Consider the following 25,779-nt stretch of genomic DNA (forward strand, 5'->3'; position numbering starts at 1 on the left):
ACCCACACCCATTGCTGTTGCAGCCGCGGATTATACCACTGCGCTATCTCGGGTAGAAAGTGTCTGTTCTTACTTAGTAGCGTGCCAAGAATGGAGAAAGAACGTTCAACAGCAGCAGTTGTTAGCTGACAGCACTGAAGTTGTGTTCACACTGCTTGCTGGTGATGCACCGTGTTGCTTCATTCTGACAATGTTGTCTATATCACAATTTTTCAGCTTGCGCTTCTTGATGTAGAACCATGCAATGCCCAAGCAGTCTTGCTTCAGTTAGGATATTGCGGTACGTTGACCATAAAACCATGTCACTATTTGTTTCATTTGTCCGTTTATGATTCACAATGAGCAGACGATGGGCCGTTTACAACGGTAGGCCTATAAAGTAGGCTATACAAGCTGTAAATTATCAAATGCTAAGTTCACAGACAGCGCAAAATCTACGATACAAACGAAATGTAGAGGTCAAAAAATGTTTGATTTTGTAAACAATTTTGACAAATTTTGACCTAACGCTACAATTTTGACCTAATTTTGACTTTTTTTGACATGTCAAAAAAAATCGCCCTACTAATTAGCGTAAACTCGACCGCATGGTCTTAAAACCAGCGAGAGACAGGAGCCAAAGCATGCTAGGCCCGAGACGCGATAGTTAGGCCAGCAATCATATCTTTCACACCAGGCCTATTGCAGATGCTATTGTGTAGGCCAGCGCGACATCGTGCACACCAGGCCGAAACCGGCAATGAAGATGCAATTGCGAAGGCAAGCTATGATATAGTGTGAACTGGGCCTATTGCAGATGCGATTGTTCAAGACTGCGGAACCAGGCTTGGTCGAGACCCGTTAAGCTTTGCTAGTGACGATTGTCACGCGCACGGGAATGACTGACCTAATTTCGCGACCATCTCAGCACGAGATCATCACATACTCTTCTCGTTGGCAACACGTTTCTCGCAAATCAGCCGCGCGGAACACTGATAACACAATTATTGAATGGCAACTGCATATTAGAGTTAGAATGATCATTTCAAAATGACTGGGTTTCGCGTTTCAAATAGGGAAGTTCGATCTCCGAAACCCCCTGGCTACGCGCTTGGCACACGTGCGTATCAAAATCGAAGACGTGTCTAACGAGGTCGCATCAATTCGCCTGATTACTCATTACTCGTTAAAAATGACGTGGGCGTTTGAGCATTTTGTACGAGGTGGCTGCGCCTCGTAACCTCGTAAGTCGGCGCCTATGATGTTAACATTAATAATTAGATTATACTCACTAGGTCCACAATGAGTGCATCAACAGAACAAAACGAAAATGAATTGGAGATTGCTTTCTGTATCCAATACTGACTAACTGAGACTGAGAAGATGATCGTCAACAACCAACTATTCTGAATTGAATGATGGATCTATGTGACGTCACAGTTGATAGGAAATTAAAAAACAGGAGCTTAAAAAACATGGTGCGGGAAGTTTAAAAAGCTTAAACGACATTTGTAAACGACACTTGTGGCAAAAATGCCAGAAACATGTTTTGTCAAGAAAAATGGTATAGGAAATATCAAAACATCGGTTCAACAAAATGTTTGTTACATGGTGTAATCGATATTGATTATTTTCAAAGAGCAGTTTTGTTTAACTAGTCGCTTTCGCAGGATTTTACACTAAGCATATCTTGTTGGATTTGTAGATTCTACTGCACTGACCGCGCGCTACCAAATATACCGATATGGAGAACGTGCGACAAAGAAGATGTATGATTTTTAAAAACGTGATAGTCGGCGACTACGATAGTCAGCCATATTTCCAATATTTTATATAGGATTGCGACGACGGAGAAGACGAGGACAAATGTAAGCACTACCGCTGCGATGACAATGGAACGTTGAAGTATCTTGATATGAATTCTGTAAGACTTTTTCATCATTTCATAATGTGGGCGCTTATCAAACATAGCTCAATCTTCATAATATAATTTTGGTTCAACTCGGTTTGAGAACAAGCTAAAACACGCGAGGTTGAATAAAAACATCCACGGATGGTAGGCCTACACCAAAATTACCAGGCAACGATAGAATAGGGTTACCATACGTCCTTTTTTAAGAGGATTTTCCTCTTTTTTTTTCTTTTTTGAAAGTTTCCTCGGAGGACGCTCAAATGTCCCCTTTTTTTGATATTTGGTGATCCTTCTTGAGGATATTGGTCAAATATATGGCAAAATTCGACTGAGATACAGTAAATCAACACTGAAGTAACGCTCCGGAGGCTATTTCGGGAGCTGAGCCGGAAAGCTGACCTATTTTGTAGTCAACCGACCACAAAGTGGGAAAAATTTACCATATTTTAAGATTTTCCTCCGGTAATGCAAATCTGAAAATTTTGAAAAAATGCCCTCTTTTAAGATTTCCAAAATATGGTAACCCTAAGATAGAATATATATCGAAATCAGCATTTTCGCCCGCCTATTGCAATGCAGGACGACGTGTCGCCATTTTAAAACTGTAAGTAATATGGCTACAGTCGACCGAAAAGCATATTGTAATTTAAAACTTTTCAACCGGTGGGATGGTACGCAATTCTGCGAATGGAACAAATTGTAGTGCGGATGAAAATCCGGATGGATTTGGATGCAAATCGAAAATAATTATGACTTTTTTAGACGTGGAATAATTCAAATAAACCTACTGCGAAATTCATGTGCAGTGGCTACCTAACTTTTGCCGCTACGACGCAATTGTAAAAACTTGTTTGGCTTACAACGCACCATTCATTGTATCTTTAACAAAAACATTGGCTCATACCAGCCGTAGTGAATTAATATTCAGCCCGTCTGAGTCTGCGACGTGTGAGGAAAATGACGTAAAATTGACTTTCTGCTCTCTCTCTCTCTCTCTAAACCAGTGGTCGGGAACCTTTGGCTCTTTAGGGTATAAGATATGGATCTTTGACAAATTTTTAATTTTGTACTTAATTTAATAATATTGCAGCAACTTGTTGGTAAATTTTCATGACGGACAGAATATTTATTCTCGTCGGAGCATGAACATGTCTTTGAGAGGTCAAGATAGTGAGGTGTACAGGGTTAGGGGCTCGTACCCCCCTCTCCCCCCACTTCAAAATCCCGAAATTTGAATTGGTGTCGCACCGGAGACTAACCGGGCACATCAAAATCTTGAATTGCACGATACCTTTATTGAGCAAAGAGCATAGCAGACAGACAAGCAGGTACGCTTGTAGGACAATGCTGTTTTCAAATACACATTGCCTTTCTGATCTACGCCGACAAAATAACTACCTGGGGAGTAACATTCAAAAATTTAAAATGAATTTTAAAAAAACCACATAGGTATTCATGTTCGTGATTGGCAAGTATCTTTCTAATACCGCCATAAAATGTAAGTGTGTAGCGCAACGTTATGCTATGCAAAATATACTGTAGAAGCTGTCACTGGTGATGCTTGGCCTGACTGTCCCTCACCTGTGCCTTACCTCTCCTTTCGCGGTTTATTTTCGAACAACAAATATGAAAATTCCGTAATTTTAGGAGTAAAAATGTTCAAAATCTAGTCATTCATGAGCATCGATGGAAAATACCAATAAAATCATTGAAGGTTTCACAATTTTTCTTCATTCATCCCTGACTACATGTGCGACACTGCCTCACTTGCCTCCCATAACCCCGCGTAACTGACGTATCACACCCTGCAGTGGGTATGCACTGCTGTAATGACCATGTTCGTATCCACGTAGCACCTACGCAGTACGCATGCGCGAAAAAAATATGGCGCATACTACGAATCCCAGTTATTGCTACTAACAATAAGTCACAAATTTTAAATTGTGATGTAACAGTTGATTTACATGTATGGCTCTTTAAGAGTTACAATTGAAAATATATGGCTCTTCGGTCACAAAAGGTCCCCGACCACTGCTCTAAACAATCATCAAATTGTCATATTAAAGGTTCGAATGGCACAAGGCCCGAGTATAGTAGTAGTAGCGTGTGTTAGACATGTTCCGTAAAGTTTTGTTGAATACAAACGCTGTCTGCGCGTTCTTTATGTCATACATGCCAATAACTTCGTAGCATACTATTATATTAATATAAATGCTTTTTTTAAGTGTGAGGCTTGGGCCATGAGATGCCACTAAAACTCAGATTTTGGTTTCAATCTAAAAAGTTTTGGAACCACTAGTTTAGCCGATATGCATGAAGCTTCGAGTTAAATTGAGCTAAAGAGCCAAAAACACGGTATCGTGATTTCCGTTGATCTTCTCATCGACTTGCAAGATAAGAAATGGGAAATTGAAAAATAATAAAACAGAACACAAATTAGAGAAGCGTATCATAACGTAGTGAACTCCAATGTGAGTATACTATCCTTAATAGTTTTGAGCTTGTTTTCCAAGCCATCAGACAGAGGCAATAAAAGAAATATGTGAATTTTGCACCACGTCGCGATCGCTGCCGGCAAGCACTTTTCACTTGTGTAAAATACGCTGTATTTTGGGTAGGAGTGCTGTATGGTTCTTATTAAGACCTGACATTCCAAGACGAAGCACTAGAAATTCCTGTACAAAATCCGACATTAATTTGGCCGAAAAGAGTTTTAATGCGCTGTAGTTGAAACCAAAACGAGGGAAGAGAGTTGCCTTTTTAATGAGACACTTGATGGCCTAAAGCAGAGGTCTCAAACACGCGGCCCGCGAGACCATTTTGTGCGGCCCGCGACGGCATTTTGGATTTCGAAGTATTCGACAATATTTTACTACCAATTTTTGAGTACTTAAAATTCGCTCTAAAACTACTCCAGAAGCCTGAAACTACTCATCAAACTTCACTAATACATCACTTTCAAACGTTACCACTAAGTGGAAGATCAACTATTACGTGACATTACTTGTTTATTATGGTAAAACACGAACCGTTGATGATTCGTGGCTGAAAATTGTCCTTTGGACTTGGGCGCGACCCTCTGTAGAATTACTCGTACTCGTACTCGTCACGTCAAACGTTACAATCAGAGAAAGACTTTTGTGACTCTGAATGCCGTGTCTTGGTAAAACCCCGCACGCAACAAACCATGGTGTCCTATATGCAGGGCCGTAACTGCCACACCAAAAACCCGCCAATTGGGGGGGGGCGAGCTCGAAGGGGGCCCAAAATTATTTCGTGAATTAGCATAAATTATAGAGTATTTTTTGGAAATTTATGGAACTTTATCAAAAAACGCTGGGTGCGATTTCAGGTTGCCAAATATCTTGATTATTGGGTACTCTTCCCCGAAGAAAAAATACGCAACATTTATAGAAATGGGCATATCGGCGTTGGCTATTGCCGCGCCACGACGCACCAAGATATAAAGTTTTAGGCCATGTAATATGCGACTCCAAGAAGTGTGCCAGAACGATCGCCGGCGAGAAAACCTTGGCCGAAAGGAACTGCCCTTACAATGACCGAAAACTTCGTTATATATAGGCATACAAAATACACATAGGTTTAATTAACTGGCGCCGAATGTTTCTGTCTTGGCAATCTGAACCTCACAAGACAAATACCATCCCGCAGGGACTAATTATATGGCAGCGAAGAAATACCAATTTGAAATCGTGTGAACTTTTAGTATAGTACGTTTGGCCGATTCTATATTTTTTGATAGACAGGTCACGAAATAACATCATGTAACGAAGTTATACCAACGGGTCCGCCCACCCGAATATGTTTAATTATTATTTACGGACTCTACAGTTTCGAAGACACCTCACCTAGCTATTCAGGTAAATTTGAGTAGATAGGACAATAAATTCATAACAATATATATGCAATTACCGACCTTATTGACCGATTTATCATGACTTATCAAAAATGTGCGCATCTGGCTCGCTGGCTCACGAAACGGTACCACTATAATTTCGTTGAAAAAGCGAACAACGTGATGGGGGCCGGGTTATCACCTTATGGAAGCCCATGACTCAAGTTATTTTTTGGGGGGTGGGGGCGTGACGAAGTGTTGTTTCGTTCTTGGCAACGGGTATACACCCGGAGATGTTTAATTATTATTGAGGGTTTCTACCTTTTCAAACACCCCTCACTCAGCTCTACCGGTAAATCCGATTACGTGAGCAGAGAGAGGGTAAAAACTCACAGCAATATATATGCAATTCCCGATCATATTGACCGATTCAGTCATCGAATTATAAAAATTTCTCGCGCTTTGCGCGTTCAGGCGAGAAAAACTGTCACACAGAATGGACAGCCAATGTAGAGGATAAGTAGCGGGAAACAGCGCACAGGCTGAGGGGAGTCTGGGGGGCGAAGCCCCCAGAAGTTAGGTTTATCAGCCTATGGGGGCCGAAGACCAAGGTTTTTTAGGGGGGGGCTGACGAAGTGCTGTTACGGCCCTGCCTATATGGTGTGGACACAGGCAAATCTCACGGCTCAGTGAAATTGGTGTACGTCACACTTTCCATTTGGTCGAAGGCCATTTGACGCTAATTTTTGTCCGGCTTGTCCTGCATCAGCCTAAATTTTATAAAACGGGTATCAATCGAAAGTTACCGCGGTACTGATTGCGAAAATATAAATTTATTCTGTTCGTGGTCCTGGAACTCCCCAAAATAAGCCTCGAATGTTGCATTGTATGTGAGTTTGGCATTGTGATGAGGCAATGACGTCTGGGAGCAGGCGAGGAGCACTGCAAGCTGCAAGCGTATCGGCCATCGTTACGCAAGCGATTGATCAGTTGAGCACTCTCACTCTCGTGCGCATTTGCTCCTGAGCTGCTCAGACGGCATGGCTGAGTCACAATACCAAACTCACTTACAATGCAACATTTGAGGCTTATTCTGGCGAGTTCCGGGGCTACGAATAGAATAAAATTTATATTTTCGCAATCAGTACCAGGGCTGTGGAGTCGGAGTCGGAGTCGGTGGAGTCGGGGTCGGGGTAATTTTCGCTTGATGGAGTCGGAGTCGGAGTCGGAGTCGGAGTCGGTGGGAATATACTGACTGGAGTCGGAGTCGGAGTTTGTGAGAATAACTATGCTTTCGACTCCGACTCCGACTCCAACTTCTCTATCATGAACACCTTTGCTTTCAAAGAGTTTTCAATATAATTTTTATGTACCACCAATCACTGTTAATATTAACCATACAGATCAGCTGCGGCCAGCCCGCGGCACGCAGGCCAAATTTGGCACACGAGAAGGTTAGGTGTGGCCTGCGAGGTAATTCTCGAAATTATTTATGACATCAGGTACAATTGCAAGGCCAACCAAAATTTGGTTAGCATGACCGAGAAATTTGATGATGACTAAAACAACAGTTCTGAGGCATTGACGTATCCAGGGGTCAGCCACATTTATCCCAGATCTTCGTATATGACCATGAAGGAGAATATTTCATAGCAGATTTTTTTGACTTGAATTTTTTCTCGGTACTTCGCATGATTCATTGTCACTAGATTTCTTGCATTCAGTATTTGAGCCCCCTTTTGAAAATTATAAATACATATTCTTCACAGAATTGAGTTTAACTATATTCGCAATTAGGAGATATACGGCTTCGCTTGTGCATTCGCAGCGAGATCGTCGACAAAACATTTGCACAAAATGATAGAGGCATGTTCACTGATACCGTCGATTTTGCTATGTCTAAACGTCGAATAATCCTGTCCTTGCCAAATGAGCCCAGTGGTATACAGATGCTACCCCCAATGTATGTTAGCGACATATTTATTGATATAGCTATAGCCTAATTCAGTCGTTATCTTGCAAAAAAAATTCGCGCTTCGCGCGACCAGGGCCTGATTGCGCACTGCACAGTTGGATGACATAATGTTAACAATTTTAGAGCGTAGTAATATAAGTCTTGTTTGCAATGTTTCATAATTCGGTTCGCTCCTATCGACGACTAAAAAAAGGTTATCAACATTCCCGTTGCCCGCGAAATGGTTCGTAAATCTCAGGTGTCCCTTTCGCCGAAAAAGTTGCCCACCCCTGATATAGATAAAAGGCATTACTTGCAAATTACAACTCAGTTGCAGAGGGGAAGAAAATCGCGAGATGCGTTTTCGCGATGCAGTCAAAATTGATGCAATTTTTGGAATTCTACCATGATACTGTGACAAAGAAAATGCATCGGCTGGTTTTGTAAAATTGTCAAAATATGCAGGGTTGTAACCAAGTCACAAAGCTCCGAGTCACAAGTCAATCTCACTTTTATATTTTTGACTCGAGTCAAGTCGAGTCAGTTTCAATTCCCACCGAGTCAAGTCCGAGTCCAAGTCAGCGAACAGAGGATCGAGTCCGAGTCATGGTATTATGACTCGAGTCCGAGTCCACGTCATTGTGTTGACTGCTCAGTTTCCAGTTAAAGTCATCCTAAACCCACTTTTTATAACTCTGTATGGTGATATTGAATGGTTCGCATTTATAATATATCAATTTTCCTCACTTCTAGCAGTTTCTGGTCCTATTTTCAAGCACCAGTACCAACAAACGAAATCGCAATAGTGTGTTGGCTTCGAAATTACAATGAAATGTCGGTCTTGGCCGTCTGAATCTCGAGTCAATGACTTGCTTCGAGTCATGCGCAATGACTCGAGTCCAAGTCGAGTCAATTCACAGATTGACTCGAGTCGAGTCGAGTCATTTCCGTATTTTGAGAAAATGACTCGAGTCGAGTCATCCGAAAATCGTGACTCGAGTCGGACTCGAGTCATTACAACCCTGAAAATATGTAAATATGACCAAACGATGCTTCCCATTTGACAAAATTAAAAATATTTATAGTGTAGCTTAGCTGTTTTGGTCGAACAAATGATTAAGAAAGACTGCAAGTCCGAATCCTTGAATACTTGATTAAGTACATGTAGACTAGACATAGGCTATGGTATTTGACTACTTGACTAAATTCCATTTATGAACAATGTCTATTACTAGTAGTAAGAGTGTTTGTGCTTGTAATCAGGATAGTGTGTAATGACAAAATTAGTAAGTTCAATTTCTTAATTAGTTGCTGAGTCATACACAAGAGCTACACTTGGATTTTTTATCTACATTTTTATTATACAGGATTGGATATCTGCCATATTTGAATGATTCATACATTTCAGGATATTAGAGAGTCCATGTTATAAAAACTTGAATAAGGAAGGATATTTAGCAAATCTTTATTTCATGTTAATTGCATAGTGGATAATTCGAGCTGTGCCACAATGAAACAATTCAGCATGCCACAGTTAATCATATGTTTGCATATGTTTAATGGTTGTATGATAGTCATTCAACCGACAATGTGGCATTAATTTTCGAGGTAAATTGGTAATAATGCTGGAGTCGGAGTCGGAGTCGGGAGTCGGAGTCGGTACGTTTAAAGACCCAGGAGTCGGAGTCGGAGTCGGAGTCGGTACGTTTAAAGACTCAGGAGTCGGAGTCGGAGTCGGTATATTGGAAATGTGTGGAGTCGGAGTCGGAGCCGGAGTCGGTCGTAAAATTTACCGACTCCACAGCCCTGATCAGTACCGTGGTAGCTTTCCATTGATACCCGTTTTATCAAATTTAGGCTAATGCAGGACAAGCCGGATAAAAATTACCGTCAAATTGTCTTTGACCAAATGAAAAGTGTGACAAAGACCAATTTCACTGAGCCGTGAGATTTGCTTGTGTCCACACCATATAGGACACTATGAACAAACTATCAAACTGGTAGGAAAAATAGTAAAATATCAAAAGGTCGTAGCTTGCGTTGCGTAGCTTATTTAGATATCTAAGCATGTAGGTATGGCAACCGACATTGGCATTATGTTGCCCCTTTGATGTATAGTTGGTTATATCCCGTGTCATCTTGGGTATCTTTATATATTTTATTGTCGCCAATTTAATGTGGCGAGTATTAACTAGTCGTAGCCTACGCTTCACAGCTGTAACACCACCGGATTCTTCGGCGATTGCACATTTATATTGGTATTGCACAGATCCATTATGTTCAAGTTGTTATTGATCTGTTCCAACATTTGAAGGTAAAATCAAACGCTGATTCTATTTGACTTCGGTAATGACATGTCAATATAGCCTAGTTATAAGGAGTAGACCTATGCGCGAAACCCGGAAATAAGGCCTACTTTGAAATACATTGAATTCCCCTATTATTTGTGGTGCGGCCCGCGGCGCCATCAAAAGTAAGAAATTGGCCCGCGAGTACATTTGAGTTTGAGACCTCTGGCCGAAAGCATTAGCCATCTGTTTGTTTATCTGAACATAATAATGCTACGTATCTTCATTGTCTTTTTTATAACCATCTTCGGTAGGTTTGTGCATATATATTTATATTTGCAAAAACAGTTCGGTTGGTGCTGGCTGAAAAGTACTGTTGTAATTCAATCGCAATTGACAAAGCATATACTGACTCGACGGTGGTGACTTCATCCCAACACCAATAAGTAGTCTTACGGATAGACAACGTGCGATTGCAAACTGTCTCATTTGCCATCTTATGAAGGCTACACAAGGATATAATGGGATAAGTGAAACAACTTGTTGCAGTCATTCTGGTTTCTAATTCAATCAGCGAATCGTATATATGCTGTTTTCCCACCGGATCTCAATTTTGCGCACGGTTCTTATGCGCGATTAATTTCTGCACCATCGGTTTATAGATTTTAGGAATATTCAGATCCGACTCCACACGCCATGACCGATCATGAAAGTGTGCTGAATGGGGCAATGTGTGATCTCTAACCCAGTTTTCGCTCCGAGAACATGAGACCAATTAGTTGAAATCTAATAATGTAGTGTCAATGATAAGAGTTCAAATAAAATCAAACTAGAGTTACAAGCCTGGCACCCTACCATTCAGGTGCCGATTACGATGATAGATGATATGGGTAGAACGTCAACAAGCTAACGATACCATTCAAATAGCAAGCGCACTAACACGCTAGCGATGTCGATATAGATCTTAACCTGAAATGGCCCGATTTTGTGTGGTCACAAATACGAGCTCAAGAATTCCATGCTGATCAAGTACGCCAGTACGGTATCACCCAAAAACACTATTTTAAAAAGTTTTTTCTTATTCCAGAAATGCGACGGGATTCAAGATTGCCGATCTGGTAAGGACGAATGCCATACGGAGTGCTTCAATAGTACTTTTTCAGACGGAAAGGAAATGATAGCAAACACAGCGATGTTCGCTCTCGTGTGGATCATTAGTAAGGAAATCCTCGATAAATCCATATTGTCAATCGAAGAGATAGTAAAGCCACAGCTGGAAACTTTTTCAACTTTCAACTCTTTCGTCACTGTACTGTACGTATATATTTTCCCTGCAGTCTGTTACTGTAATGCAGGTATATTCGCAATCGTCGGATGTTCAACTGTAATCGGGATGACGATTTGGAGTTTGTCAAGGACGCGACCGACGTCTGGTCCGAATAGTGTATCGGATCACACGAGACTCGTCAGACGGCAAATCTTGAGTTTGTCGTTATCTGATTTTGTCGTTGGGGTACAAGCGATACTTGTTAGTTGTGTTTCGTTCGCAAAATATGACCATTCGTTACAGATCTACACATTGTCGATCTGCATAGAAGCTCAAATGTTGGATGATTGCTACGCTGTGCAAAGTCGGATATGGAGAGGCAGCTATTCATGCTCAGCACTCGGGTTCATTTTGGTAACCGGTTCAGAACAATCTGTCTTTACGATGGTATTGATTGCAATTCAGAGGGTTCGCGCTGTGGTTCGGTAAGATATTCAGCATTGGTAATGTCGACCCTATTTGCATCAGTTGTTTGTGTAGTGTCCGCGATTCAGCTTACTGTAGGCTTGAAACGGCACTGCGATGTAAATATGATCTGGTCTCAAATTAAAGATCAAATTGGGACATGCATCACGCGTGATTGTTCCTTAAACCTTTGCGCAAGTTCTGGCACTCATTTTCTCTTTTGACACGATCTCCACATTAGGCCCATTTGTCTAATAATCAACCCTTTTAATGGGGGGTCGGATTTTGCAGAACTGACCATCACTTTTCAAATTCATACCGTGACCTCACCAACACTTTAATCTGAGCTGTTCCGGTTTAAAAGTGGCCGGAGTATAGCCTTCTACCGTTTCCGCCCTCGATCGTCACCCCATGCCATGTCTAGGGTTTTTATGAGACTAAATAAACAAACTTTTTCTCTGAAAACTCTCTTTCTCTCTCTCATTTTTCCGAGCTTACCCCCAGGATAGCGTCAGAGAGTCAAAATTATGCCTCATTGCGTAGCCACCGTTGCCTGGTTTTAAACAAGCCGTCAACCATGACCGTAAAACGCGAGGCTCGACAGATATCGAAAAATCAAAAATACACGAAAAATTTACATATGGGCGTGGTCAGTGAGTGGTCATAATGGTCAAGTTCAAGATCAATACCGAATCGAACCCCTACCGCCCAGTTAGTGGCATGAAACAACGTGGTATACTTTCTCTTGTCATATCCAACCATTTGCAGGCATAGTAAACCAGTTTACGACTCATATTCCGTCACGAACTTGGACTTGAACTTGGCTATGTTCTTGAAATTCACCGAAGGATGACCACAATTAACGAACCCTTTCAGAAAACTCCCCAGAACAAGGTTTGATGTTCGAAGCGGTGATAAATTACACAGAATACCGTACAAGTCGACGTCTTATGTTCTGGCAGAATTTCAGACTGTATTTCCCACTCGAAAAATATCTGGAAATTTTTGGCATGGGTATTTTCAGCCGAACTCTTCATGTAAGATCGTCGATATTTGAAAATTGTCATGTCCTATACCTTTAAGTATGATATAAATCAGAAGATAGCAGGCTTTTCATAGAAACAAAAAGCAGTCCGCTACGACATATATCTTTGGGGATATTGAGAGATGAACCTGGACTTGGGTCACCAGTGTTCTCCCATTCAAAGGGTTAAGTGTAGAAATGTGATGCGTCATCCATTCTGCCTCCATTTGATGCAAAATAAAAAATCTATCTTGATGAATTATTGCGTTCATTACGTATTTACAGACCCTTCTCGCAACCAAATATTAATCGAGAGACGGCCGCCCTACTCATGGCTTGGTTCATAGCTTCAATGATCGGACTGATTCCACTGCTTTCCTGGTTTGAAGATTATTTCGTTACAAGAATCGAGTAAGTCCTTGCGTTTTTCATTGTGCGAACTTTTACCTTCACCACCAGCACCTACGTATCGCCTATGTATAAAGAATGCATACCAGCGTTATCTCCGCAATCCGCATGCATCCGAATGGGGATTTAATATTTTTGATATTGTTTAGCGACAGTGCTACTTATTCTATTGCGTCATAGTGTCCTATAGGATGTGGACACAAGCAAATCTCATGATTCGCTGCGATTGGCTACGTCATAGTTTCCATTTGGCTGAAGGCAATTTGACGGTAATATTTGACCGGCTTGCCGACCATTAAATTTGATAAAATGGGTATCAAACGACAGCTGCCGCTGCGCGGTGAGAGGGAGAGTGCGCATTTAGAGAAATTTGAATGGTGATTAAAAATGATAATCCAAATTCAAACGTCACCGTTTACAGTTAAATCTCCTATATTCCTGACGAGGGCCATATAGGCCTAGGCTTGATAATAGAACATTCCAGTGAAATTAGGTAAATAGGTATGGATTTGGTAGTAACATTTTGGAATAATTTGACTGTTACGGCCCGCAAGCTTTTTAAAGGATTGAATACGAACCATGACCCCAGCTCAGTTCGACACCCCTTCTGTAAACCTTTATTCAACATTTTACCTACTGCATTCGCGGACCAAGTCCTTCCCTTACATGTCAGGGAAATGCTGGTAATGCGTGCTCACTAGGGTAATGACTAGAAAAAAAAATTCAAAATTTTATTTGTCCCGTAGTCACAAACGATGAACTTTTGTGTCCTGATTGCAAAATCACCAAAAGTTAAGACTGGTTAAACAAAAACCTCCCGCACAAAAATTTTCCAGTTGTCACGGTATGAAGGATAGGCTTTTTTTTGTAGATACAGACTATATAATAAATATACCGACTGATTTGAATTTAATTGACACAATTCCAATTGCGAGGATTTAAAATAGTATTTTGGTAAATTTTGATCGCTCATATTGAATTATTTCTATCATTTTCTTGCTTACAGTCAAAATTACATAAATAATAAATAATTATTAATTTCGATTTTAGATGTAGACTGTATGGATCGTAAAATTTCAACTTGTCTGACACAAATCGAACTGGGTGTTCGAAAAGGCAAAAGTAGAACAACTCAACATATTTTCAGCGGTCTAGAAAACCGATTAGAGGAATGTGATGAAAATTTGAAAATGTCATATCATATGTGACTCAGCATCTGTTGATACTGAGCGGCGGAATGGCGTTGTTGTGAAACTGCAAATTGCAGTGATGAGCAAGGGTTTTCATAAACAACACAATACATTGGTTGCCAACATAATATTATCGATCCTTAAAGCATATAACAGAGTTCCTCAATCCAAAATCCTCAACAAATCCAACTCTCAGCTACAAATTTGGAGATGATATGGTTAAATACTACGAAAACTTGGTACAATCCATCAAGCCAGGATTTCAAATGAAAATATTTGAAAACCGAGGATGAAGGGGTGATTTTAAGTTTATCTATGTGTTGTGGAGAGCATGCCGCTCTTTCAGAGAAAATAGTAGATTACCACTAAGCAAATGGCATAAACTTCCATCTCTACGCAATGCGAGATGGAGCTCAAGGGCTATAATTCCGTACTTCCAAGTTCCCAGATGGAGAGTATCTCTTGAGATATCATGCTTATTCCTCGCAAATGCGTGCCAGGAAGCCTGGTATTCTAACCAGATGTCTATAGATGGAAGATACTGGAGCCCGACCGTTTATCGGTTCGCCGATAATATCGGGACGATTCACACTTCGACAGAATTATCGGTATCAGCCATTCAAGCTGAAGAATTATCGGCAATTCTCGTGACGTCACAACATGGCCGTAGGAAGTCAGAAAATTATAATCTTTGACCGCTAGTTTGAGAATATTGATATATATCACAAGCTTACACTTAACAGATGTCCAGATGTAGCGATTCTAGTTTATTTCATGTTCAAATATAACAATGGCTGTAAATATGTTCCAATAAATGCTCTGAAGCTTTGAAAATGTGCTTATGTATATCCAACTTCTTCTGAATATCGGCTGAATGTAATGGGGTTCTCGGTCAAGGTGTGAGATATCGGTTTTATCGGTATCAACCCAAAAATCCAATATCGATCGGGCTCTAGAGCAGTGGTTCTCAACCTTTTTCTCCTCGCGGACCGGTAAAATTTCCAAAAATGTCTCGCGGACCGGTGAACTTTCAAAATTGAAATGAAGCCAAAATGTAGAGTATGCAACCGTTTTTTGCAATTATATGGTGCTAGAGTGCGACATTTAGAGAGGTTTGATCGTAATTAATTATCTTCATGATGGCATCCATGTGATTTTATGGTAGTGAGTCTGCTGAGTCGAGGTAAAATTGCCTTGTCCAGATAAACGTGCTACTGCCGAGAGTCGTTTACAGTCTTTCGCGCCGAAGGCCGTCGGTTTAACTGACCACGCCAACATGAATAATATTCTTCTCTTTGAAAATATCGAGAGAAGAAGCGTTTCGGAGTAGAACCAAGCACCTTGTCGTGCTACCTTGCTCATTGCACACTGCCACCAGACGCAGGCTACTCTGACAACTATACGAATACAATGCGTGCCGCAAGACAACACCTCAAAGCAGCTGTACCAGCCATGCCCAAACCCGGCCGAAAAATTATTTCGTCAGCTCACCCCAAAAACGTTGGTCTTGGGCCGACACAGGGCGATAAGCCAAACTTGCGGGGGCTCGCCCCAGACCCTACATTTGGGTGGATGTTTTCACCTGTACTTGTGAGCACATTCAATCTACTCAGTGTAAGCAGAAAGTTTATGCAGCTTAATCGCGCCAATAGCGAAAATTTTCGATCATTCATGACTGAATCGGTATTCTCGCTGCCGAATTTTTGGCACAACCTTCGGAGTCCCATGTTAGCCTGAACTTGTGTTGGTACGCCGCGGCGCGGTAATGGCTGACGCCGAAATGCCTATTTATGTACATCATGCGTATTTCTCGGAAAAGGACACCTATAAGCATGGCATTTAGTGACACTAAATCGCGCAAAGCGCGAAAAGAACTTGAAAAATGTTTCAAAAAAATTACACTATGATTTTTGTTCATTTGCACAATAATTTTGGGCCTTTTCAAGCTCGGCCGCTCTCCAATTGGGTGGTTTGGGGGCCCCAGTTACGGTCCTGCCCGAAATGAATGAATCGAAAACGAATGATCGCTCAAACTGTGCTGTTTAGCGATGAGTCAGCTCGTTTATGTTCTGTACTTGTCGCCTTCAACTTTGCATCTTGAAATTAAGGTATTAAATTGTAATATACCTCGCGGACCGGCAGGAATGTCGTCGCGAACTGGCGGTTGAGAACCACTGCTCTAGAGCAGTGGTTCTCAACCGGGGGTCCGTGAAGCAATTTCAGGGGGTCCGCGAGACCTCTAAATATGCAAATTGATTGATAATCTAATTTTTTTTTAAATTAGGGAAACCATGAGGCAGTTTCCCTACACAACTGCTACTACCTCATCAGAATAATCGTCTGACATGTAATATCTTATAATTCAAATTAATTTTAATTGCCAAAGCGCCAATAACCTATTAATACAAATATATTGCTGTTTAAGGGCGTTTTGTTGGGGTTTGTGGAAAAAATAATAATATGAAGATCAGGGTGACTTCATAATGCCTGCGAAACCTCATCGATTTGAAGTTTTCAATGTCATCAAATCAGTGTTGGGATGACTCGAGGCAGACTCGAGTCAATTTTTGTATGACTTGACTTGACTCGAGTCACTTTGAAAAAATGACTTGACTCGACTTGACTCGGAGCTTCAAAAATGTGCATTGACTCGTGACTCGGAGCAAAATTTACGAGTCAATTTCAAGTCATTAAGTAAGCGGTGTCGAATAAATCACGGTATCTTGTGTATGTTCGGATTGTTCGAGATACGCCGGTGTCACTTGTGAGAACAACCAGTCATTCACTGATTGTACGTTACAAGGTTCCTCCATTGTTCGATCACAAATAAATTGACCGCAATGTAGAAAATTAATGTAAATAGCAATGTGTCTCTGTTTCTTAGACGGCTCAATCCTCACGTTGCCCAGTGCTCACATTTACCAATCCTCTTGTATGGTTTAAATCAGTGGTTCTTAACCTTGCCTCCAGCGCCCCCCAAGGGGCGCTGGCGATTTTCAAGGGGGTGGAAACGCTCAGGGGGCGCTGGGATCAGGGGGGCGATAAGGGGGCGCTGAAGAAAAATGGCTCCGCCGTAGATGATGTGGTAGTAGGACATATCCTTAATGTGTATTCAGAACTAATTAAAGGGGCACTGCGCTCTAAAAATGATGTGGTCTCAGATTGAAGGTAAGAACTAACAAAAATTTTTGGCCGCGGCCATTTCCTTCAGAACGCCACCGTAATGGAGCTGCAATTTATTGAAATTTTTACAAGACCAGCTGCCGCGGCGGCTTAACCCGTTACATGGCACGATGTCTGCATCGTCGCACTTGCTCGACGCGATAAGGCAGTCACGCAGAGAACGAAACTTAGACACATTTCCTTCATAACATCGGCTGACAACTATCTACAATTCGTTCTCTGCGGGCACCCCCAAATATGTTCAATTACTAATTACGTGGCCTTTATTTTTCAATACAACAGCTCATTCAGCGCTACTGGTAAATCTGATTACGTGGGCTGAGAGGATAAAAAGTTTATAGTTACATATGTATGCAATTAAAGCCTATTTCATTCATGCATTATAGAAAATTTTAGCTCCTATTGGGACCAGGCCACATAAACTTTGCTGACCATCGAAATCACGCGACGGGGTTCTTGGGGGCCAACCCTTCATGACTTTGGTTTATCACGCTATGGGTGCCCAACACAATTATTTTTAGGGGGGGGGCTGACGAAGTGCTGTTACGGCCCTCCCTCTCACCCATTGTCTTTATTACAGTCCTTACCCCAGGTAGCACGCCTACTTGGGTACCACAAGGTATCAAGGTGAGATGAATTGTGGTAACCAGCTGGGGAAACCAAGCGGGAACCGTACATTTTTGGCCCCATATTACAGAGGTATTTTCTGGGGAACCATGTGGGTAACCCACTTAGCTGGCAGCGAAGACAATATTACGACCCCGGTCCTTGTAGCAGTGTAAGTGGCCCGAGAAGTCGACGTAGAGATGTGCTAGGCGATGTTTGGTAACCCCTACACGTTAGTTAACTTATCATTGTATACTGTACAGTACATACCTGGAACCTACTACCTCCAATCACGCAAACCAATATATACGGTAATCTGAGTATATAATAACCTTTACGGTGGGTGAGTGAGGCCGTCATCAATGTTTAAGTGTAATCGTTGAGTTATATTTTCAACTGAACAAGACACACACAATGTACAATACGATAAGATAGAAAGCGATGTAATGAACAGATAGGAGGATGCCGACCGACGCGCAGTTGCCGTCTTTTAGACTGACATCTACCTCGGCTTAGAGTGCCCGCCGTCACAGTTACTCTCGATGTTGATCATTTTCGAGGCCAGGGCCCTTGCTAGCGATTTCCATAACTTGTGTGCGAGTGCATTCTTTCGTCGAGTCATTCTCGGGTCTTATGTCGCAAGAAGAGGAGCCCGGACAAACCTCCGACGGGAGTCGAACCGAGGCCGCCCGATTCTTAGGCGCTTATCGTCACCAGTACCCGAATTCAATTCACATGGAGGTGGAATTCAATTTGGAAATGTACCAGCAGCGACCAGCATCGCAAATGAATAAATCGGAAACCGATTATGACTTTCCTATATAGATGAACAAATCCTGCTGTAGGAAAATATAAAAGAAGCATCTATTTTGGGAAAACTACTCGGTCACATGTGGGAGCCGTATGAAAAGTCGACCATTCTTCATTGACGAAAATAACAAGTTCCAATTATTTGATCACAGAAATTTTACGAGTAAAATTAATCCTGAGTTAAAAATAATAGATACAGATAAGGGATAAAGGTAATGGGATCTACGCAAGAAAACTATAACGCACGCTGTGAGGAATTGAGTACTCTAGCAACGGAAATTTAAGTTCACTTCAGTGTGACAAACTTTCAATTTTAAATAGTTCAAATCACATTGACGAGGTGAAGCATGGTAGGGGTTTTAATGTTCGAGGTTCGAGCAACCAACAGGGATAGCATAATAGCTAGAAAACTTTACTACATACGGAACCACCTTTATTATTCGATGAAATAAACCAAATAACATTGATGGAAAATAAGGTTGATTCCTATGTGGGTGATATATGGGAAATCTGAGCTCCTCCATAAGTGGATTTCTCATGTTTCAAGATGATTTGATATCAAAAACTCAACAAGTAAAACTCCCCCGAGTTCAAATTGATAGGTACAATTAGAAGAGACTTATTGCAATAATCTACCTGGGATTGGTATGGTATAACCACGCATCTTTATGGATGGAAATCCCGCTTGGTTTCGATGTGGGTTACATGTTACTAACCCATTCCGATCATCCATCCCACCTAACCACTTAAATTCCACCTGGATACCAAGTGGGCGTGCTAGCTGGGACAATATGAGGTGGGGGGGCGCTGTAGCACGATAATGTTTAAAAAGGGGGCGCTGGAGGAAAAAAGGTTAAGAACCACTGGTTTAAATCGAACGAATATATTGGGTGATATTCGTTAGATATTCGTTATTTTATTAAGGTAAATGATTAATTAATCTGTCTTTCACACAGCCAGCAAAATGTAATGACTTTGAATCATCACTCATACTTCGAAAATTCAATTTGACTTGAATTGTGACTTGACTCGTGACTTGACTTGACTTGACTCGACTTGACTCGAGTCACCTCAAAAAAATGAGTGACTTGACTTGACTCGAGTCACCTTTGAAAATCGATTGACTTGACTTGACTCGAGTCAAAATCTGCAATGACTCGAGATGACTCGTGACTCGAAGGTAGTGACTTGATCCCAACACTGCATCAAATTCGGGAACAGTCGATTGAAATGAAAATTGCTGTATTTTCATGTATTTTCACTAATTTGTCACAATGAAGGGATTGAAGAAATTCATTTTATCCTATCATGCACATAACCAATATTATTCCAGAATAACTAAATGCTAGATAAAAATTACCAGGCTGGACGTGATATGTTCATTAACAATATGTTTCTTCATTATGGTGCCATAAATCTTGCAATCACATCACAAATGTTGTAGGAAGCGTTGCGCGTGAATATCTTATTAATAGCCTCCATTAGGGTTGTTCAGAATTGACCGACTTTCAAAAAGTCCAGGTTTTCAGTCCGATTCCCATGCCTTATACCTTAAAAACATATTCTGGCTACTTTTTTTGTAACTCGTTCCCTGCATCCGTGTGCACATTGCGCTGGAAGAGTAGCAGCTGAAAATAGGGGATTCCCCTAAAATCTGAGTGTCACGATTTTACCTAGCCTAGGTAAAGTGACATATAACATGGATTTATGCAGCTGTTGCGGTTTGGAGTGCTACAAAACCCCACTATATAAGGCATTCCTAGTTCAGGATATCATTTCCATGTCCCACTCAGCCTTAGAACTGCTCAAAACTACCTAAAACTGATAGTCATTTTGTTGGATCACATATCCTACACCCCTCAAACCTACCCGGCACTGTTCATCAATTTCCTGGATCCCCATGTGCAAGAATACAACTGTAAATGTAGCATCCACTCACAGCCACATAATAAACACCACAGGAAACAAAAAAGATAAGGAAAAGACAGAGATCAACTTGACAAAATATTACATAAATCAGGTGGATGAAATGGTTGATTTCGAGAAATCTGCATATCTGTTCCGGTGATCTTCCACAGCTTGTAGGAGGCTCGCTCGCTGATTTTTGTCATCCGTTATGAACGCAGCATAGTCGGTATTCAATTTTACCATACGCTCTGCTGTATCATTAACTACTTCAACAGTATTCACAAACTCTTGAGCAGTCACGAAATCCGGATCAGTCATGCCGTTCCGCAACTGGAAGACTCAACCAATCATATTCCACATGTATAGCATCAAATAGAAACCACGATTCTGGCCCAATCAAATCGATCATACTCATTGACTCAGAGACAGAGTCAGAGATCAGACTGAGAGGCATAGGCTACCTCTGCGAAATTTTTCAGGGATTGGCATTTTCAGCAATTTAGCAGCCATCGCTTCCTTCAGTTTGTCAGGAATCTTTGGATTAGCCGAGAACGTGGTAAATACCACCATTTCCTCAGTTAGATACTAATGATGTTTTCGCAATTTCTTGTATGCCACATCAGCAACAGTGAGATCGCATAATGAAAAGTTTTTCATGTCATGAAGGAATTTGAGATCATTCCAAGGTGCTTCACATGCAATAACAGTTTTCAACCAAGCTGGAACATAAAACAAAGGAATGAATGTATTGATTCGTTCCAACTTTTCAATGAACTCTTCAGAAAAGTCCATTTGCTCACTCCACATGAACATTTTTTGACGGTACAGGACTTGACTCATCCATGTAGCGCTATGAGTAGCACCAGGCTTGCGAAAACGATGATCAACATATTTGTCATCCAAAATCGCCAAGGTGCCTGTTGCACATTCTCTGTAGTCATCTCTTATCAAGACTTCTTTCAGCTTTCCATCATTGGGTTTCATCAGTGGAATTATTTCTTGCTTTGCTTCATCAGCTTTCATCGCCAACCAGCTGCCTTCAATAAACTTCAGCGTTTTATAGCTTCTTGATTTATCAATATGTTTCCACTTCTTCTTGAAGGTATTAAAATCCGTGTTTTCAGGGCCTGTGGATGTCGATCCAAACAAACACTTCCAAACCTCTCGAATGACCAGTTCATAAATATGATGGCGACAGGCATTGTAGAAAACTTTCCTGTTAATCAATTCTTCAAGTAACGGAACCGCACCTTTGTTTTTACCAGTGTTTGAGGATATTGTGTCAAACACAAAGAGCTCTAACAGATTTTGTTGAATTCCAAAGTTCCAGCAGTTCAAGTGATGCCTCAGCCTGTGCTTTTCCTGTAGCACTTTAATGATGCAGCAGAGCGTATGGTAAAATTGAATACCGACTATGCTGCGTTCATAACGGATGACAAAAAACAGCGAGCGAGCCTCCTACAAGCTGTGGAAGATCACCGGAACAGATATGCAGATTTCTCGAAATCAACCATTTCATCCAGCTGATTTATGTAATATTTTGTCAAGTTGATCTCTTTCTTTTCCTTATTTTTTTGTTTCCTGTGGTGTTTATTATGTGGCTGTGAGTGGATGCTACATTTACAGTTGTATTCTTGCACATGGGGATCCAGGAAATTGATGAACAGTGCTGGGTAGGTTTGAGGGGTGTGGGATATGTGATCCAACAAAATGACTATCAGTTTTAGGTAGTTTTGAGCAGTTCCAAGGCAGTGTGGGACATGGAAATGATATCCTGAACTAGGAATGCCCTATATAGTGGGGTTTTGTAGCACTCCAAACCACAAGAGCTGCATAAATCCATGTTATATGTCACTTTAACTAGGCTAGGTAAAATCGCGACACTAAGATTTTAGGGGAACCCCCTATTTTTAGCTGCTATTCTTCCAGCTCAATGTGCACACGGATGCAAGGGACGAGTTACAAAAAAAAGTAGCCAGAATATGTTTTTAAGGTATAAGGCATGGGAATCAGACTGAAAACCTGGACTTTTTGAAAGTCGGTCAATTCTGAACAACCCTAGCCTCCATCTATATTTGCGGGCATGGATTTTGGCACTCGTTCATATCAAATCGAAGACGCGGATTTTCAAGACAATACCACGTAGGCCTACTTCAAGAAATGGCCCACATATATAAAATAAGCTATGGAATGATAAAGGTCTACCCAATTTCTACATGAATAGTATTATGTTATTTTCAATAAAAGTCATTTCGTTGCTGTTTATCACAAGCCAACAGTTCATATTTGCGCAAGACAGATGACGGTGGCACCATAATTGAGCTGAATTTGAACTAAAACTTTGGGGTGTCCGCGAGGTTCGTGGCTGTCAAAAAGGGGTCCGCGAAGCAAAAAAGGTTGAGAACCACTGCTCTAGAGTATACCGAAGATTATTTGCTGCTATTTTTGCGATCGAATGTCCTGCAGCGATAAAGTGCCTTAAAATCCCATTGGAAGTCGCATATTTCCGTTGTAGATGTCCTTGACACTAACATGATAACACAAAGAGAAGTCAAATTGTAGGATGAACTTTACCAGAAGCACAAAAGGACATATATATGAATATTAAATTTGTAGCAAAGATTACCCTTGAATTGTAAATTATTTCTATATTTGGACCAATTGAAGTTGGTTTGTGCGGGACATTTTTTTCGATTTGAACAGAATGATTATAATTTTTCTAATTTATACCAAAATGCTCATCAATTCCTGCTATAGACGATTTTTTTTTTCAGTCATAACCCTACTGCTCATACTTAACCAAAGCGACGATAGAAAGTACCGACACCCGCCATCAGCAGCGCAACATTTCTCTGCGACATAATCGCGCTTCGAAACACAAGCTCATTGCCCATTGCCGCGACGCCGGCTGAGCAGAGTGAGCACTCTCACTATCGTCTCACAGCCGCTCATTTGCTCCTGAGCTGTGGTCGCGTTTGGCCTGACAGCATTGTTGCGTCACAATGCCAATCTCCATAACAATGAAAAATTAGCGGTTAATTGTGGCGGTTCCAGAGCCATGAGCGGAATAAAATTTATATTTTCGTAATCAGTACAGTGGCAGCTTTCGATTGATACCCGTTTTATCAAATTTAATACTCGGCAAGCCGGTCACAAATCACCGTCAAATTGCCTTCAGCATAATTGAAAGTGTGACGTGGACCAATCGCAGTGAGCCGTGACATTTGCTTCTGTCCACATTCCACACCATATAGGACACTATGATTGCATATTCAATGAATACGTCATCGATACCTTAAATAGTATCTAGTACATATGAATAGTACGCATTAGTAACAGCTATGTTCCCTGCTCAGCTATATTCTTGAAACTTGACTCTCCCGATTCAAAATTCCCTTTGTGTCATATTGTTATCATGCAGTTCCGTAACACATCTCTCCACAAAAATGCCTAGTTGACAAAACGCTGCAACGCACTTATTTGAAACAGTTTCCATGACATGATCGCACCTTCCACTCTGTAGTAGTCTTCAACGGACTACCTCTTCTTGTTGCCACAGAAGTTCCACCAGTCGACACAAAATGTACCTTTAGTTGAGTAATCGTGGTGAAAGAAAATTTCAAAAATACCGACGGTACATTGTGCAGTAACTAACTGAAGAGACACAAGTCAATTTTCAATTCATTTGAAAAGCTTCGGGAACAAATATGAATATATTATTCAAATGCATCATTAAAATATAATGGTGATATTTTAGGTCGCATGTTTTTTCAGGTTCTCCCAGAATCGGATCTTCAAAGCAATTGATAACAATGAAACTGACTACATGGTTACTATTCTCGGGTTAATGCACCAGCATGGGGTTAAGTCTGACACCAGCCAAACAGCGTATAAATCTTTTACTATAATTCCTTGTTTGCATGCAATAACTGCGTCGCTGCAACACCTTTCAGCGGAATGACTAACTGGGGAAAATTGGAAAATCTGGTCAAGGAAGTAAACCCGAACATATCGATCACTTACAAGTTTGGATACTACTCAAGTCACGCCGTCTGCCTTCCAACTTTCTTTCCCGACCCGGAAGTCGATACGGCGTGGGGATACACAGTCTTCCTTCTGCTTGTCAACTTCATCGCCTTCCTCTTCATGCTTTTCTCTTATATTATCTTGTACAAGTAAGTATGCATGCTCAGAGGTGGTAATACTAGTCATTGTTGGTACTCAAGTATATGCAGAAGTATAGAACTGTTAATTTCTACTCCATAACAAGTAGAACTAACAATTTCCAAGACATGCCAAAATTAATTCGAGTGTATTTAGAAAATGGAAATTATAAAAGCTCTCCAAGAAGTTGTTTCAAAAGCGGACATTGTCACAATACCGCTATCTTTTAGTATGTTCCATCGAAAATGCATCGTCCATAGTCGCGACTAACGCAAAATAACTATATCATATACATAAATGACGTCGCCAATTCGTCTGACCGTTGTCTAATCCAGAATTTCTACCTGAGTGTTGGAGGGTAATTTTGGCTCCTCCTCGTCATCTCATATGTGTAGGCGGGGTCTTGTAATAGCCTAGAAGTGGACAGTGCTGCAAGTCAGCAGCTACGGATTGAAATGAAGAAAATTGGCCTGGTGTGTATGACCGTGAATACCACACACAACATGAAAAAAGTTGACGTCGGTTCTTTCAGTCGGGAGACTTCCTTGCCTTCGGATTCGACGGTGTGATATAAGTAGCAGTGTGCTACAAGGGCAGACGTAGAAGTAGTGTAGTTTTGTCATCAATTACAAGTAGAGGTAGCACGCTCCAAGATGTAACAAAACTAATTTAATTGAAAGTATAAAATGCATGAAGGCTCTGGAGTTTATTCACGCAAGTAGGTTCAAAAAGTCGATTTGCTAGATTATCAATAAATATGCGTGT

The 25,779-nt window shown here is 41.1% G+C and overlaps 2 protein-coding genes and 1 long non-coding RNA gene across 3 annotated transcripts in view; 2 read left to right on the forward strand and 1 right to left on the reverse strand.

The window, feature by feature from the left end:
- Positions 1 to 25,779, forward strand: part of LOC145458778 (uncharacterized) — a 264,884-nt gene that overhangs the window by 71,827 nt on the left and 167,278 nt on the right. The gene's annotated exons all lie outside the window — the stretch shown is intronic.
- The window catches only part of LOC145459414 (uncharacterized), a 229,606-nt gene that overhangs the window by 67,142 nt on the left and 136,685 nt on the right, over positions 1 to 25,779 (reverse strand). The window lies entirely within an intron of this gene.
- On the forward strand, positions 1,657 to 24,954 carry LOC145459321 (lutropin-choriogonadotropic hormone receptor-like). The gene is made up of 7 exons (XM_080337968.1): positions 1,657 to 1,748; positions 1,817 to 1,903; positions 11,077 to 11,206; positions 11,345 to 11,502; positions 11,560 to 11,741; positions 13,031 to 13,156; positions 24,625 to 24,954. The coding sequence occupies exons 2-7, from the start codon at positions 1,895 to 1,897 to the stop codon at positions 24,809 to 24,811; spliced, it is 792 nt and encodes a 263-aa protein (XP_080194094.1). The 5' UTR covers positions 1,657 to 1,748; positions 1,817 to 1,894; the 3' UTR covers positions 24,812 to 24,954.

This window comes from Botryllus schlosseri, chromosome 16 (genome assembly GCF_051294905.1).
Source record: "Botryllus schlosseri isolate E-star chromosome 16, Bs_hap1, whole genome shotgun sequence".
Taxonomy (NCBI): Eukaryota; Metazoa; Chordata; class Ascidiacea; order Stolidobranchia; family Styelidae; genus Botryllus; species Botryllus schlosseri.

Excerpts from the sequence above, each read along its gene's own strand:
- LOC145459321 (XM_080337968.1), top strand. Across the intron at positions 11,503-11,559 it reads TATCTGATTTTGTCGTTGGG|ATCTACACATTGTCGATCTG; the intron begins GTACAAGCGATA and ends CATTCGTTACAG. Across the intron at positions 11,742-13,030 it reads AGGGTTCGCGCTGTGGTTCG|ACCCTTCTCGCAACCAAATA; the intron begins GTAAGATATTCA and ends ACGTATTTACAG.